Source organism: Callithrix jacchus, chromosome 2, assembly GCF_049354715.1.
Source record: "Callithrix jacchus isolate 240 chromosome 2, calJac240_pri, whole genome shotgun sequence".
Classification (NCBI taxonomy): domain Eukaryota; kingdom Metazoa; phylum Chordata; class Mammalia; order Primates; family Cebidae; genus Callithrix; species Callithrix jacchus.
In genome coordinates this window covers 154,247,019-154,262,726 of record NC_133503.1, presented here as the reverse complement: position 1 = coordinate 154,262,726, position 15,708 = coordinate 154,247,019, and the positions used below count along the sequence as shown (strand labels likewise).

General features: G+C 36.7%; 1 protein-coding gene across 8 annotated transcripts in view; it reads right to left on the bottom strand.

The window, feature by feature from the left end:
- The window catches only part of SLC38A9 (solute carrier family 38 member 9), an 82,037-nt gene that overhangs the window by 40,804 nt on the left and 25,525 nt on the right, over positions 1-15,708 (bottom strand). For 5 of the 8 annotated variants that reach the window (XM_078365496.1, XM_008992055.5, XM_017969913.4 and 2 more), the window contains 4 exons: positions 2,908-3,040; positions 1,060-1,181; positions 859-922; positions 531-624 (listed from right to left, as the gene is read on the bottom strand). In XM_078365496.1, coding sequence (XP_078221622.1) covers positions 531-624; positions 859-922; positions 1,060-1,181; positions 2,908-3,040 — 413 coding nt within the window. Of the gene's footprint in view, positions 1-530; positions 625-858; positions 923-1,059; positions 1,182-2,907; positions 3,169-15,708 lie in introns of all 8 variants that reach the window. The other 3 variants (XM_078365497.1, XM_008992056.5, XM_078365498.1) reach the window with 1 other exon arrangement.

Below are 15,708 nucleotides of genomic sequence, written 5' to 3'. Positions count from 1 at the left end.
TAATGCATGTTTGTTTAGGTCCTAGACTACTTTAAAACAACCTAAAAAAGATTTTTCCCTAATCCAGAATTTATAGAGATGAGTAGAGGTAAAGTATTCACACAACAGAGTTGCTTACATTTTCATATTTTTCTAGTTATAATTTCTACTTTTAAGAAATTCTAAGATTTAGGTCTTTTGACACAAATAGGTCAAAACAAGTCACCATTAAATGTTAGAAAGCATAGAATTTCAATTTATTTCTGGCAATGACATTATTTTATAAATATGAGTTTCTAAATGATTCTTATGAAGAAACTAGCACCAAAGTGAATAAACTCTGCAAATAACCCCCAGCTTCTCTGAATTCCAAAGGCAGCCACTAATATATTAACAAATTAATTCAGCTGAAAACAATGAATTAGAGAACTAAATCTTTAAGTACAAAGTAGACAGTTGACATACATGGGGCATATACACACTAGTGATCTGCCTCAAAGGGTAATGCTTATTAATACCTATAATCTACTGTCACTGTGTCAAATTCTTACATATCATAGTCCGTGATTTCACTACTCTGTAGCAGCAATAAAGTGTTAAAAGGCCCATCAGTATGATGACACACATTCCAGTAGTAAATCCAGCCTGTTTAAAAATAAAAGTATAAAACACCATATATCATCATGTAAGCATAAATTCATATGCAATTATTTTACCCTAAACAATCATGATAAAAACTTGACAACTCATGAAAAACTAAATATAAACATCTATTTTTTTTAATAAATTTCATGTAGATTTATTAAAACCTCTGTTATAAAACTTGCAATATAAAGAGAAAAACATTTAGGCAAAAAGTGTGCTGAAAAATTATATTACCTGTTTTATGCCCCAAGGAATACTTAGTATAGATGTTCCCATCATGGTATTCCAAATCATAAAACTGAAAACACAGAGTAATAGCAGTAAAAAAATGGAGTTTCGCTCTTCAAACATTTTAATTGAGACAAACATTAAAATAATCAGTAATTTTCATTCATATACAGTTTGAGTCATGCTCCAAAAAGCTGTTTCACTCACATGGTTACTAAACTGGTGTTTTTACCGTATCCTTCTGTGTAACTTTGAAGTTTATAAGCAGAGCCCAATGGACTATACACATAACACTCTTCTGGAGCTGGAACTACATGGTCTGGAGCAATCTGGTTAAAAAAAAGAAACACAGAAATGTCAGAACCAGGAAATGCAAAATAGGATATTTTCTACACATATTTTTGACTCTAGATACATTTTAAATATCATAAACAAGTACTATGCCTCTCTGATCAGTGAATTAAAAAATTCCTTTTCAAATATGGAAAATCTATCTAAAGCAAGAATTTAAAAATCCAAAATAATTTTGGGATTTTCAGAAAATGAATGTGGATGTATACAGACATTCATTAAGAATGGTTATATCATTGTTAAATTTATATCACTGTTTATACACTCTGACTTGCTAGACTCATCTCAGTGTCAGTTAACAAAAGACATTCAACTTTGGTACATGCTGACTCTATTTTCAGGCAAACAATATACATTCAGGTATAAACTTGCTCAGCTGGGAACTTGGAGATTTGCTTCCAAGAGCCCAGAGCCTCTGGAAGGTCTGAACTAGATCCAGAGATACTGGATTACCTCTCCTCCTCCAAGGGCTTAAATAATTCCATTACGGAACTAAGACTTTACCACAACTACTGATGTCAAGGCCTAAGGGGAAAAATCCAAAAACACTGGGAAAAAAATTACCCCATCCAGAACATTTTGGAAATCCCTACTTTGGTCATATAAGAGGAGATGTTAATATTTATTTCACATGACTACTGTTTAAGGCTTAAATGAGATCCCCACATTCCAGTGATGCCCAATCACTGGTCCTTATTAAATGTTAATGAATGTTGGTTCCCTTCTGTCTTTTTATTAATAATACTAGTTTCAAAATCCTATTTTCTCCCAGAATGTTCTCATTTTCAGTTAAACTTGCAAATTTCTGAATATCTCATCTGTGGTAGTTTTTACAGACTATCAAATTACCTACATATTTTTAATCCTAAAATAGTAATAGAAATTTTTACAAGATCAAGGGTCAACAAACTCTGGCCCATAGGCCAAATCTGGCTTCAACCTGATTTAAAGAATAATGCTAAATAAGAAACTATTATATTTATTTATGTACATATTTCAGTTTCCCACTTTTTTTTTTAGGAAATGGGGTCACACTCTCCCGCTAAGGCTGGAATACAGTGGCACAATCACAGCTCACTGCATCCTCAAGGGATCTATCCTGGGTTCAAGGGATCCTCCTATCTCAGCCTCACAAATAGCTGGAATTATAGGTTTGAGCCATCACGCTCAGCCAATTAAAAAAATTTTTTTTTGTAGAGACAGGGTTTCACCATCTTGCCCAGGCTGGTCTTGAACTCCTGGGCTCAAGTGATCCTCTCTGCTTGGCCTCCTAAAATGCTGAAATTATAGGCATGAGTTGCTGCACTCAGCCAGTTTCTCATTCTTGCAGAAAATTTCTTTAAAAAATTTCTCTTATAGCTTCAAAGTTAAAAATTGACCACACTAAGCAGAACCTGTTATTATTTGCTATTAGTCAATGGCCTAACCTGCCATTTCAAAAGTAATTTATCCTCCTCAGAGATTTGGGGAATGGGGAAAGGCAGAATTTAATCCAAAACAATCTCCAGGTTATTGTTAATATAGAAAGATTGTTTCAAATTTAGATAAGAATGACCTAGCCTGAGATGTAGGATATGTACTAATTACTATCTTTGACTTTGCATGAATTGTCCTTGAAATATCACTGGGAGGTGCCCTGGCTTATACTGTTTCAGTGTTCATTTCAACTGAATTTCAGACCATAAGTAATGCTTTGTCTCTTACCAGTGCCTTGTCTGCAGGAGTGCTGAGCCGGCTATAGTAATGAATTCTCTTGTTCATGGCGGAGGCATGGTCGCTAACCCTCTGAATGACATGATTCACACTGACGATGTTTGTGGGCTCTATATAGAAAGGCCTAGAGAAGGGAATACACACTTGACAAAAAGCGTTCCGCCAAAAATTCTGGAAGTCGGCCTTTGAAGAAAATAACTTTTTGTCCTCCATTCTTAATGGGATGCACAAAGGCAAGGCATTCACTTCTCACTTTTGGTGCAAAAAGAAAACGTTACAAAAGAAGTATTATCCTATTCACAAAATAAAGCTTTTGTCTCGTAACACTTTTACTTTAAGCAACTTAGCAACAGAGAAAACATAACGGAAAGAACTTAAAACAGTTATTAAAAAGAAATATAGCAGCTATCAGTTTCCAACAAGGAAACTTAAGACAGCTTTGAACAGTCTCTCAAAAAAACTTTTGGCACTAAATCAGAGAAAATGGACTAAAATGTCCCTCTCCTGAGGGGTCTGTACTCCTTCCTTATGGGCCAAAGTTACTTCCTATGATAAACAGAATTCTTATTCCTTGGTTCATGTATTAAGGATTAGTGACCTCAACCATCAGATCCCTCATGAGACTTATCCAAATCAGTATCAAATGGAACATCAGGACAATAGAGATACTTTGCCTCATTTTACTTTTTGTGAATTTTAGTAACATACCCTATTATTTATATATATGTTTCCTTTCCACGCCTGTGTCTTAATCAACTGCAGATTTAGGTGTTCAATCATCCTTTTCAGTCATCAACCTCTTCAGTTTCTTTCTAAAACTCCCTCATTTTCTTCTTAAGTTTCCAGTAATACATTATCAAAAATACAAAGACCAGGCAGAGTTGTATGAAAAGACTGTATTCCTCTGCTGATTCTTAAACTCCTTGGAGTTATAAGTGACACTATGCCCCAAACTGTATATAATTTGCCATTTCAGGCACAGATCCAAACAAAGAAGAAAAAACAATCCAGATTTATCATCAGTTTCACCTATCTCCTCTATACTTATGGTTCTGAAAGAAACTTAAAATACATTAATGTATGATAATCATTTCTGGATACACTGTTAATCTAATCTAATCCTCCCCTGTTTTTAGAGATGGAGTATTGCTCTGTTGCTCAGGCTGGAGTGCAGTGGCATGATCTCGGCTCACTGCAACCTCCACCTCCCAGGTTCAAGGGATTTTCTAGCCTCAGCCTCCCGAGTAGCACTACCACGCTTGGCTAATTTTTGTATTTTTAGTAGAGATGAGGTTTCACCATGTTGGCCAGGCTGGTCTCCAACTCCTGATCTCAGGTGATCTTGCCTGCCTTGGCCTCCCAAAGTGCTAGGATTACAGGCATGAGCCAATGCACCCAGCCATTAATCTAATCTTGTGGGAAGTACTTGAAAAACCAAGTAACTGAACATTTCTGCTATTTTTCTTACAAATTCTGTGATATTTGATAAATGGTAGCAGAGGTGTTAAACAATTTTATCTCTGTAGCTATCATACAGAATCCTTGAATCTTTTATCATTTTGTTATCTACTGCAACGCCTAACTATGCTGGGTACTAGGTCAACACAATGAATATGTAAATAGAGCACTTATAGAGCAAATATGTGGATATAGGGATTAATATGCCATATCACATATACTAGTACTGTGGTTTGAATGTGTCCCCCAAAGTTTATGTGTTGGAAGAAAATCTACAATGCAACAGTACCAACAGTGGGACCTTCAAGAGGCGATTAGGTGATTAGGGCTCTGAGGTTCACAAATAGATTAATGACATTATCTTGGGAGTAGGTTAATATCATAGCAGTGGGTTCCTGGTAAAAGAATGAGTTCAGTGTGAAGAGTAGAGTATGTGGGGAAAAAAAAAAAAAAGAATGAGTTCAGTTCCCTTCCTTTCCCCCACCCTCTCTCATGTACTCTTTCGCCCTTCCACCATGCAGTAATAAGCAAGAAATCCCTTCCTAGATGTAGGCCGTTTGACTTCCCAGTCTCCAGAACTGTAAGAAATCAATCTCTCTTCTTTTAAAATTATCCAGTCTCAGGTATTCTGTTACAGCAGAATAAAATGAACTAAGACACTAAGCATATTATTGTTAAGTGAATTAAGTGGTGTCAATACATTTCGAGGGGCTATAATGAAAATGAATGGGTCAGAAGCTGAAAAAGCAATCCCTACTTGTAAATTTGGTAGTCTGCTATAACTACCAATGATCCCAAAGCATTATAATGTCCCCTACAATTTACATCTCTACTATGACACTCAGTGGTACTAAAAAGCAACATAAAAATATATCTGGCAGATGGCTTAATTATACCTGGGGTCACACTCTATAGTGCATTTTCTTCTTGCTTTGCAAGAATGATGCCCTCCAACATTCAAAAAAGAATCACAACTTTAATGCCAACATAAGGCAAAGACTGAAGCTAGTCATGGATTACCAAGAGACTAGTATGATTCTGATAGAAAGAGATGTAGGTGTTCAACGTGTAGCCTTTTACTTTAAAAATTCAATGGTATTAGTTCCAACCAACCACTAAGTTGCTGCTTGCTGAAAAGCAGTCAGGAAGTGCTAAATTTCTTGGCTCCTGGTTTCTTACAGAAGTGTTAACTGTACCAGTTTAGTTGGCTTGACTACTCTGAGGGCAGAAGGACTCTGAAAGTTTTTCTTTTCCAACAGTTTTCATCGAGATGCTGAGTGCCTGTTCAAATAAATATTCTGGAATCTTTTCAAAACAGATTCTCTTCAAAAAATATACAACTCAGCATATTTAATTGAATTATTAGAAACATATGCTTAAAGCTTCATTTGAGAGAGAAAAAATATAAATTATATTTTTAATTGAACTTTAGTTGGATCTGAAAACACTTTTAAAATTAAACAATACTATACAGAAAACAATATTCAGAATAAGAATTTTGAAACTTGGGTTTTCTTTTTTGAACATAGTTTCACATGGCTGCTCCCTATCAATGTTACTTCTCATTTGAAATGTAGTTCAGCTGTGCCACACTGAAAATAAAGAAGTTATATTTGTCTTACCTTATAAATATTTATAGTCACGCCACAGAAAAAATGCTTTTAATATTAAGCAAAATTTATAAAATATTTTAAAATGTGAGTCAAACCTCCTATTTTCGTTTAATACACTTATAAACAGAGAAACCTTATTTCTATCTAACACTTTTTCTAGGTTCCACTCCTTCAATTCCTTAAAAATTTTTGGCTCATACATCTGTCTCCACCCTAGTGACCAGTTATGCTTCTCTGAAATTTAATAAAATGCCATCACTCTTAAGAAGGTCTGTACCCCAAATGAGGTGTAAAACCAGGTACAACTGAATTCAGTATTTAGGATATACAGACAATGAAACTATTATAAAGCATAGGGAAATTATTATACGAGAGTCAAGATAGTGGTCATCCCCAGGAAGGATGGGTGATGTGTTTGGTGAAGGACACATGGGGAACTTTTAAGATGCTACTGTCTTGACCTTATGCTGCTTGGATGGGTGTTGGCTCCCTCGCTCCCTCCCTCCCTCCCTCTCTCCCTCCCTCCCGTCCTTCTTTGCTTCTCTCTCTCTTTCTTTTCTTTCTTTTTTGAGACAGGGTTTTACTCTATCACCTAGGCTGAAGTGCAGTGACATGAACATGGCTTACTGCAGCCTCAACTACCTGGGCTCAGGTGAATTTTCCTGCCTCAGCCTCAGCCTCCCAAGTAGCTGGGACCACAGGTGCACAGCACCATGCCTAGCTAATTAAAAAAATTTTTTTGTAGAGACAAGGTCTTGCCATATTGCCCAGGCTGGTCTCAAGCTTCTGGCTCAAGCAATCCTCTTGTCTCGGCCTCCCAACACATTGAGATTACAGGCGTGAGTCACCATACGTGGCCTATAAATATTTCTTAAAGTATACATATACAATGCACTTTTTTGTACATGGGATATATCAAAGACAAGCCTTTAAATATAGATTTTAAGTGGACACATCCTTTCAAAATTTAGTAGGGAGATTGAGATAGATCCAAAAATCTTTTGTATCATACAGAAATGTATTGGTTATACTGTGGCAAACTTAAACAAGTTACCTATTTTTCTTCTACAAGATACAACTGCTCCAAATTTGATAACTTCTTCTATGATGACACATAGCTATCAATAGTATGCTACATAGGTACACAACAGATATTAAAAACAACCCCCCTAAAACATACTTATCTCCCTTCAAGATAAAGATGGTATTTTAATGGGCTGAGAGTAGTTGCTTTTTAAAGAAACATGTTACACAAAGAACATTCTGATAGTGGATGTTTAGAAATGTTTCCATTGTTAGATGGTTTTATTGCTGAACATGTCTGTTACCAATAAAAACTCATCTCTATCTGTAATTTCATACACATGGAATCAAAATTTTCTAAGATTTAAAAACTTCCAAATGAAGAATTTAAATGATCTTTGAACCTGACATTAAATATGACAGAAAAATCAAAGTAATAATTATAATTCTAAAGCAAATTGCACTACCAGTATCTTTGAATTTACTTCCTATAATGCAAGTATTAATACTAATATTTTAATTGAAAAGTGTGCAGAGGTATAACAATGTTTAGAAATCATGAAATTAAATACTCAACATATTTCAAATGTGGAAATTTACAAACATTATAAAGTATCAAATAAAATATTAATTTATAAAAGCAAGCATTAAAAAATAAACATTAAACAGTTATAATTCTAACATAAAGTACTCAATATGACCGTATGCAATGCTTTTTTATCCTTTGTATCCTTCTACCCAGTGTGCCTTTCAAAATGACAACTCCCAAGTAATCAGTTCAGAAAACTTCAGGACCTTCCTAAAGTGTTTCATACTCTTCCAATGGAGCTTTCAGACTAGCCGGCAGCTCCTTCACTCTGGCCAGAAGCTACTGAATTATAGGTCTTTGTTTGTCTGTTTGTTTTGAGACAGGGTCTCACTTTGTTGCCCAGGCCGGAGTACAGTAGTGGGCTGATAGCTCACAGCGTGCTTAAATTCCTGGGCTCAAGTGATCCTCTTGCCTCAGCCTCCCCAGAGGCTGGGACTACAGGTATGCACCACCATGCCCAGCTAATTGAAAAATAATTTTTTTTTTTTTGGTAGAGATGGGCTCTTTGTATGTTGCACAGGCTGGTCTCAACTGATCCTCCTGCCTTGGCTGGAATTACAGGTGTAAGCCATCATGCCTGGCCAAGGATGGTTCTGTCTATCAACTCTTCTCCTGCCTCCAGCAGAGAGACTTGCCACCTTCCAAGGGGTCCCTCTAAATCAATACTTTTTTTGAGAGAGAGAGAGAGAGAGAGAGAGAGAGAGAGAGAGAGAGAGGGTGTGGTGTGTTGGGAGGGAGGGTAGTGGAACAACTGGGTGGTAAAGTAGAGCTAGGAGTGTCAGAAATGAAGGGGAAGGCAGAAAAGAAGAAAAGAGGAGAGGAGAGCTTGGGGGTAGACTAGAAAGAAAACCACAAAAGGTGGATAAGATTACCGGTTGTTTCAGGGTGTTTTTGTTTTGTTTTTGAGACAGAGTCTTGCTCTGTCTTGCCCAGGCTAGAGTAAAGTAGCCCGATCTTTGCTCACTGCAGCTTCCACCTCCCAGGTTCAAACGATTCTCCTGTCTCAGCCTCCCGAGTAGCTGGGACTACAGATGTGCGCCACCACACCAGCTAATTTTTGTATTTTTAGTAGAGACAGGGTTTTACCATGTTGGCCAGGCTGGTCTTGAGCTCCTAACCTCAGGTGATCCACTCGCCTTGGCTTCCCAAAGTGCTGGGATTACAGGTGTGAGCCACTGTGCCCAGCCAGTTACTCGTTGTTTCTAAATTAACAGTATTGAATCAATGAAAACTCTAGTATTTTGAGCTTAAAAATAGCATGGAATACTAAATATACAAACTAGCACTGCAATCACTAAATGTAAGAATTGAGTGATATTATAGAGGATGAAAATTCATCATGCAAATTTCATCCAAAAAATCACATTTATAATTGTTGGATGAGACTGAAATGAACATTTTCTTTTCAATTTTTCTGAGACAGGGTCTTGTTCTGTCACCCAGGTTGGAGTACAGTGGCAGTGTGATCATTGGCTCAATGTAACCTTGAACTCTGGAATCAAGTGATCCTCCTACCTCAGCCTCCTGAGTAGCTAGGACTACAGGTGTGTACCACCATGCCTAATTTTTTAATTATTATTTTTTATAGAGATGAAGTCTTGCTGTGTTGCCCAGGTCAGTCTTAACTCCTGGCCTCAAGTGATCCTCCTCCTTGGCCTCTCAAAATGCTGAGATTACAGTCATGAGCTACTGTGCCTGGCCTGGAATAAACTTTAAATCAGTTTAAATTACTGTATGATAAAGGATTAAATAATAAAAAATGTTAAATTATTGATATTAAAGTGAAAACAAAAAATTGGCTATACTGCTAATAAAATTTAAAGTTAATTTTATCAAGATTGATTATATCTAATAATTTAAAAACTTCCACTATGTATATTTTAGAGTATATAAGTACAGAAATATATGCACATGATTTGCAAATGAACATGTGCATGTACTCACACATATGCAGTCTCATTTTTTTAAAGTTTTTTTTTTAACCAACTGGCATGGTGAAAAAGCTTTTGAAAAAAGTAAATGTTAATAAACACCTGGTTGACAATTATGAGTTCCCTGTTTTAGAATTCTAAACTGTTACTTAGTTGAAAGTAAACACCTTCATCAATAACATGTAGACAAAGAACTTGACCTGAAAATCAATTCTCAGGCCCATATATTTTATTACAGGCCCATATATTTTATTATAGATTCTGCTGAGAATAAATTTCAAAATTATTTTCAATGCAATTTATGTTCTTAAATTTTGGTTTAAAAAAAATTCTACTGTGCTGAGAATCTCTTATTATGATGTCTACAAAATGATCAGTAAAAGAAATGCAAGATTTTGGTGCTATTTAGCACCAGCACTGGAATAAGGCTTAAGGAATTATATAAACAACAGAAATATTTTAACCAAGTTAAGATGCTTCCATTTTTCTCTAGGCTGATGAAAACAGTAACACCACCACCACCACCGCAACCACTCCATTCCATCTTCTATCTAGAAAGAGCAGTTCCAAATGGGAAATGGTGAGTGACATTCCACAGAGGAAAATTAGGAATGTGGAAAAAATTCCCAAGAGGGCAAGTTTTCCAAGCAGCTTCTCCTTTTATCCATTTTATAAGCATGCCAAAATAAATCACAAATTGTCTCAATCTATTTAAGTGTAATAAGTTAGGAGTACTATTAACTTAATATTTTTGAAATAAAGAGTAGGATTCAGCCCATAATCCCATGCCAGTTATTACTCTCCTTCTTACACAAATCCACCAAAACAATTTCTGGAAAAGAAATAAAATTTCCAGTTTCATAACCCAAAAGTGGAGAATAAGAAAAATGCCAGGCTAGCATTTTAACTAAAATTTCCTATCCTTAAAAACTGGAAAGACAATGAAAGAAGGAGGTAAAGATTTCAGTATATACATAGAGATACATCTTATTTTTAATACTGTACAAACAGATTCAAACAAAACACATCTACTCTTTAAACAGATCACCAAAGAAAAAGAGCCTCTTTCTTGTTCCTTTCCCATATCTTAATCTTAATTTGAGTGTGTTCCCTCCAAAATGCAGGTATTGCCATTGTGATGATATTAAGAGCTGGGGCCTTTAGGAGGTGATTAGGCCATGGGAGTTCCTCCCTCATTAAGGCCCTTACAAAAGAGACTTCACATAGCATTTAGCTAGCTTGTTCTTCAGCTCTTCTGCCATGGATGACACAGCAACAAGGCCCGTGTCAGATCAAACACCAGTGCCTTGATCTCGGACTTCCCAGCTTCCAGAACTGGGAGAAATAAATTCCAGTTTTTTAGAAATTATCCAGTCTCAAGTATTCTGTTCAACAGCACCAAATGGGCTAAGGCACTTAAGGCAGGGATTCTACACATCAAGCCTTAGAAATCCTCATCATGGCTCTCAAGAAAGGCAGACAGAGAAATTCTGCATTACCGCTGGAAAGACACCATCAACAAATGGTTTACACAAACTAGTCATTCAGAAGATGATGGCTGTATTTTCAATCCAGATGGCAAATACTGTAGCAGCCTAATCAGCATCTACTGCCAGTTGCATTCTGCACACCAATCCCAGAATAACAGAACAGACTGATAAAGGCAAAAGAGCTCAAAGTGAAACCTGCCCTGCCAACTGGCTCCTATCAACGAATTTTTACATATAGGAAAGTTTTACAAACTAAATGTAAGAGGTATTTCAGGAAAAAATGACAAAAGTAGTGCTAGAAAGTATATGCTGAAATAAAAACTTTCACACATTGCTAGTAGAAGTTGGTACAATCTTTCTAGAAAGCAATTTGCTATATGTATTAAGAACCTTAACTGTGTTCATGCTCTTCATTATAATAGTTATACCTTTGAGACTCTATTAGAAAGAAATCAAAATATGGTATAAAAATTATGTAGAAAGCTGCTAATCACAGCATCTAAAATAATTGCAACTGTAAACATCTTAATATTAAAATGATCAATTATATATATTTAAATTTAAGATGATACTTAGAAAGAATTCCTAATATGGAAGAATGCTTGTAATATAAATTTCTTCTTTCAGCATTTCAGTGAGTCTTAAGGACAGTTTTCACCATAAAACTTTTTACTACTGTTTGAAAGCAAGTACTTTTCCCTTCTCTATCATTCTTAGCTTCAATCTTTACCCCTACGGTTTATGGCTCTTAAAATCCTTGGATGATCTTGCCTAAGGACTGTAGGTTTGCTTCAGGGTTTAGGAGAGGCTGGAGACTGTTTTGTTTTTGTTGTCCAAAGAGCCATTTTGATCAGAACATTTGCATTAGAATTGTGGTGGTAGACTGAAATTAAGGTGAATGGGCCTGACATTTTTTTTAATTTCCCCAGAAACAAGACAAGAGGTATGGGTGTCATAGCAGTATGAAGTACGAGTCCCTATGGTTGCTGACATTAGAGTCCTTTGGTACAGACCAGGGGTCGGTAGACTACGGCCTGATAAAACAAATGCCTGTGTCCTGTTTTTGTAAATGTACTTTTTCGTACATAAAATTTTTACTGGAACACAGTCAGGCCCATGCACTTATGTTTTGTCTGTGGCTACTTCCGCTCCACAATGGCAAATTAGTCCATATACCCACAAAGGCTAAAGTATTTACTAACGTGTCCTTTATAGAAAAAATTTGCCAACTCCTGGTTCTAGACCATCTTAAGGCTCCCCTTAAGGACTCAGAGCGGAAAGAGAGTCTTCCATTCTCCTCTTTGATGGGCAAAGGAGATGACTGAGGGAGGAGCCTATATGCCCTCAACAGATCTATGTCAGGGAGCATCCAAATATGTTTTTCTTTTAGAAATATTTATAACCAGATGTCCCTAGGCCTCATTCAGCATAATCCCTTGCAAAATCTACCTCCCACATTTAAAAATAGAAGCCAAACCAAAAAAACCTCAACCTCAGCCAAAACAACTACAATAAATATTGTTGCACAGAGTAGTAGCGCCTGCACAGAAACCTTCCCAAGGCACCTGGTCATGAAGGTTACATATGAGCTCATTCCACTCCTGGTGCAGCCAGAACCTATAGCACAGTCACTAACAGGAGTATGATCCACAGGACTCTTGGTAATGCTAGTACAGGATGGGTTCAATTAGTTTTTTCCTTTTTTTTTTTTTTCTTGAGATGGAGTCTTGCTCTGTCGCCCAGGCTGTAGTGCACTGGCATGATCTCGGCTCGCTGCAACCTCTGCCTCCCAGGTTCAAGCAATTCTCTGCCTCAACCTCCTGAGTAGCTGGGATTATGGGCACCCCACCACGCTGACTAATTTTTGTATTTTTAGTAGAGATGGGGTTTCACCCTCTTGGCCAGGCTGGTCTTGAACTCCTGACCTCATGATCCACCTGCCTCTGCCTCCCAAAGTGCTGGGATTACAGCCATGAGCCACTGTGCCTGGCCTCAATTAATATTTTTCCTAATGAAAAATAAGTTCTAAATATATATATACATAGGCTGGGTGTGGTGGCTCATACCTGTGATCCCAACATGAAGACTGACTGAGGTCGAGAGTTCAAGACCAGCATGGGCAACACAACAAGGGCTTTTCTCTACAGAAAATAGAAAAATTAGTCAGGCATGGTGACATACCTATAGTCTCAGCAGGAAGGCTGAGGCAGTAGGATTGCTTGAGCCCAGAAGTTCAAAGTTACAAACTGCTATGATTGTGCTACTGCACTCCAGCATGGACAGTAGAGTGAGATCCTGCCTCAAAAACAAACAAATGTGTGTGTGTGTGTGTGTGTGTGTATACACATAAACTCAAATGTTTATTACCCCTTGTTTTTTGCTAGGTATCTATCTCCCCAGCTGGAGGGTAGAGCTGTGTTTGAGTGAAGTGTGTGGCACACAGAAGGAACATAATGAATGTTTGCTAACAAATGAATGAAGGAAGGAAGGAAGCAAGGCAGGCAGGCAGGCAGAGGAGGAAAAAAGGGAGGGAGGGAAGGAAGAAAGATGGCAGGCAGATGGGGAAGAAGAGAAAGAGGGAGGGAAGGAGGCAGGTAGGCAGAGAAGCAGGGAATAACTTGCAGAAGTAACAATGACATATAACAAATTTAAAAGAAAAAGCAGCACAATTAATTACATATACTATGTGATCTCATCTAAAAACATCATAGAAAAGAAGGCTAGGAGTAAATACAATAAATATACCAACAGGTGTTTTTGTTTGTTTTAGAGATGAGGTCTCATGATATTGCCCGGGTTGGAGTGCAGTTGCTATTCACAGGCAACATCATAGAGCACTGCAGCCTCAAACTCCTCGGAATCCTAAGAAATCCTTGGAGGCTGAGGAATCCTCTTGTGTTAGCCTCCTGAGTAGCTGAGACTGCCAAGGTGATTTAAGCAAAGTTTTAAGAAAATGAGTTTTTCATTTGGTATATACTTTTTTATCCTAAGTTATGGGAATGCTATATTTTTGGGATAACTTTGTTCTCTTAGAAATGTAGCACATTGTCTACATTTAAGATAATAAAGAAGTTATTGAAAAAAATAAAATCACCCATCAGAAATTACTACTGTTGACACTTTAGTGCATTTCCTAGACACATACATGTGCCACATGTATGAAATTAGTTTCATTTGCTTTCAAACTTTTCATAAAGTGGAAACCTACAATATATATATATATATATATATTTTTTTGCCTAGCTTCTTTTGCCAACATTATCTTTGTGACATTCACCCACATTCTGTATGTAGCTACAGTTTGTTCATGTTCATAGCTGTATAACATCCCATTATATAAAAACACAATTTACTTCTCCATTCCTGTTGATTGGTATCTGAGTTTCTTTGGAGCTCTTATAAAGAAATTCTAATTTATGTTCTCTTATATGTCCCTTGGTGCAATGTGTACACACTTTTCTGATTGTGAATTCAGTGTTTACCCAATGGTAGCAGATAATTACAAACTTGTTTCCAAAATGACTACTTACATTTACTCTAGTACTATATCAGCATTTCCACTGTTCCACACCCTAATCAACATTCATTATTATCATTGATTTCTTAATTTGGGTACTGTAATTACAGAATTTCTATTTGATTCTTTAAAAAAATTTTTTCCACAATTTTTTTCATATTTCTAGTCAGTGCCAAATTTTCAGTCTTACTTTAATTTCCTTTAACATGTTAAAGGCAGTTCTTTAAAAGTCTGTTCCTGATAACTCCATTATCTGGATCACCTGCGAGTCTCTTTCTATTGTGTATTGAGTCTCTTAATTTCCAATCATCTTGTCTTGGCCTCTCTTATGCTTGGCTAGTTTTTAGCAAGTTCCTGATATTGTATATTAAAAAACTATATAAATAACTTGAAACCTAAAATATTTTCTTTAGAAAGAGTTTATGTCGGCTTTGGGAAGTCAATTTGAGACAGGAGTAATCCTAGATCACCTTAATCCAGTTTTGGGGCTGAGATGAGTTAAAGTTGGGCTTCAGTCCCTGAAAGGACGTTCTATTTCAAATTCACTCACATTTCTAGGCTGTAGCCCTTTGGACTTCCAACCTAAAGTTTACGTGAGGTCTCTCTTATTGGGCCCTAGATTCCAAATTTTCTTCCTCTAGCCCCGTAAGGCTGGCAAAGGCTTGGTTTTAAGCCTCTCAGCTAGTAAACTGGAATTGGCAGATATTCTTGAGGAAATGCTGGGCTCTCCTTTCTGGCTTTGTCTTCTCCTGATTTAGATCTCAATATTCTACATTGTCTTATTAGTTGTCCTATGTCTTCAAGCATATTTTTAAAAACATTTTGTTAGCTTTTATAGTTATTCCCAACAACTTGGTCAGCCCAAATTCCTTAATCTTGTCATTCACAGACTGATGACTATATAGCCATCACCATAATCCATTTTAGAACATTTTTATCATCCCCAAAGAAGTATCAGACCCCATTGTCCCCTTTCTCCAGCCCTTGGCAACCATTAATCTACCTTCTGTTTCCATGGCTTTACCTAATCTAGAAAGTTTGTATAAATGGAATCATACAATATGTAGTATTTTTTGTGTGGCTTCTTTCACACAACATAATGTCTTCAAGGTTGATAAGTATTGTTGTTCATCAGTTGATGGACATTTGAGTTGTTTCCACTTTAACCATT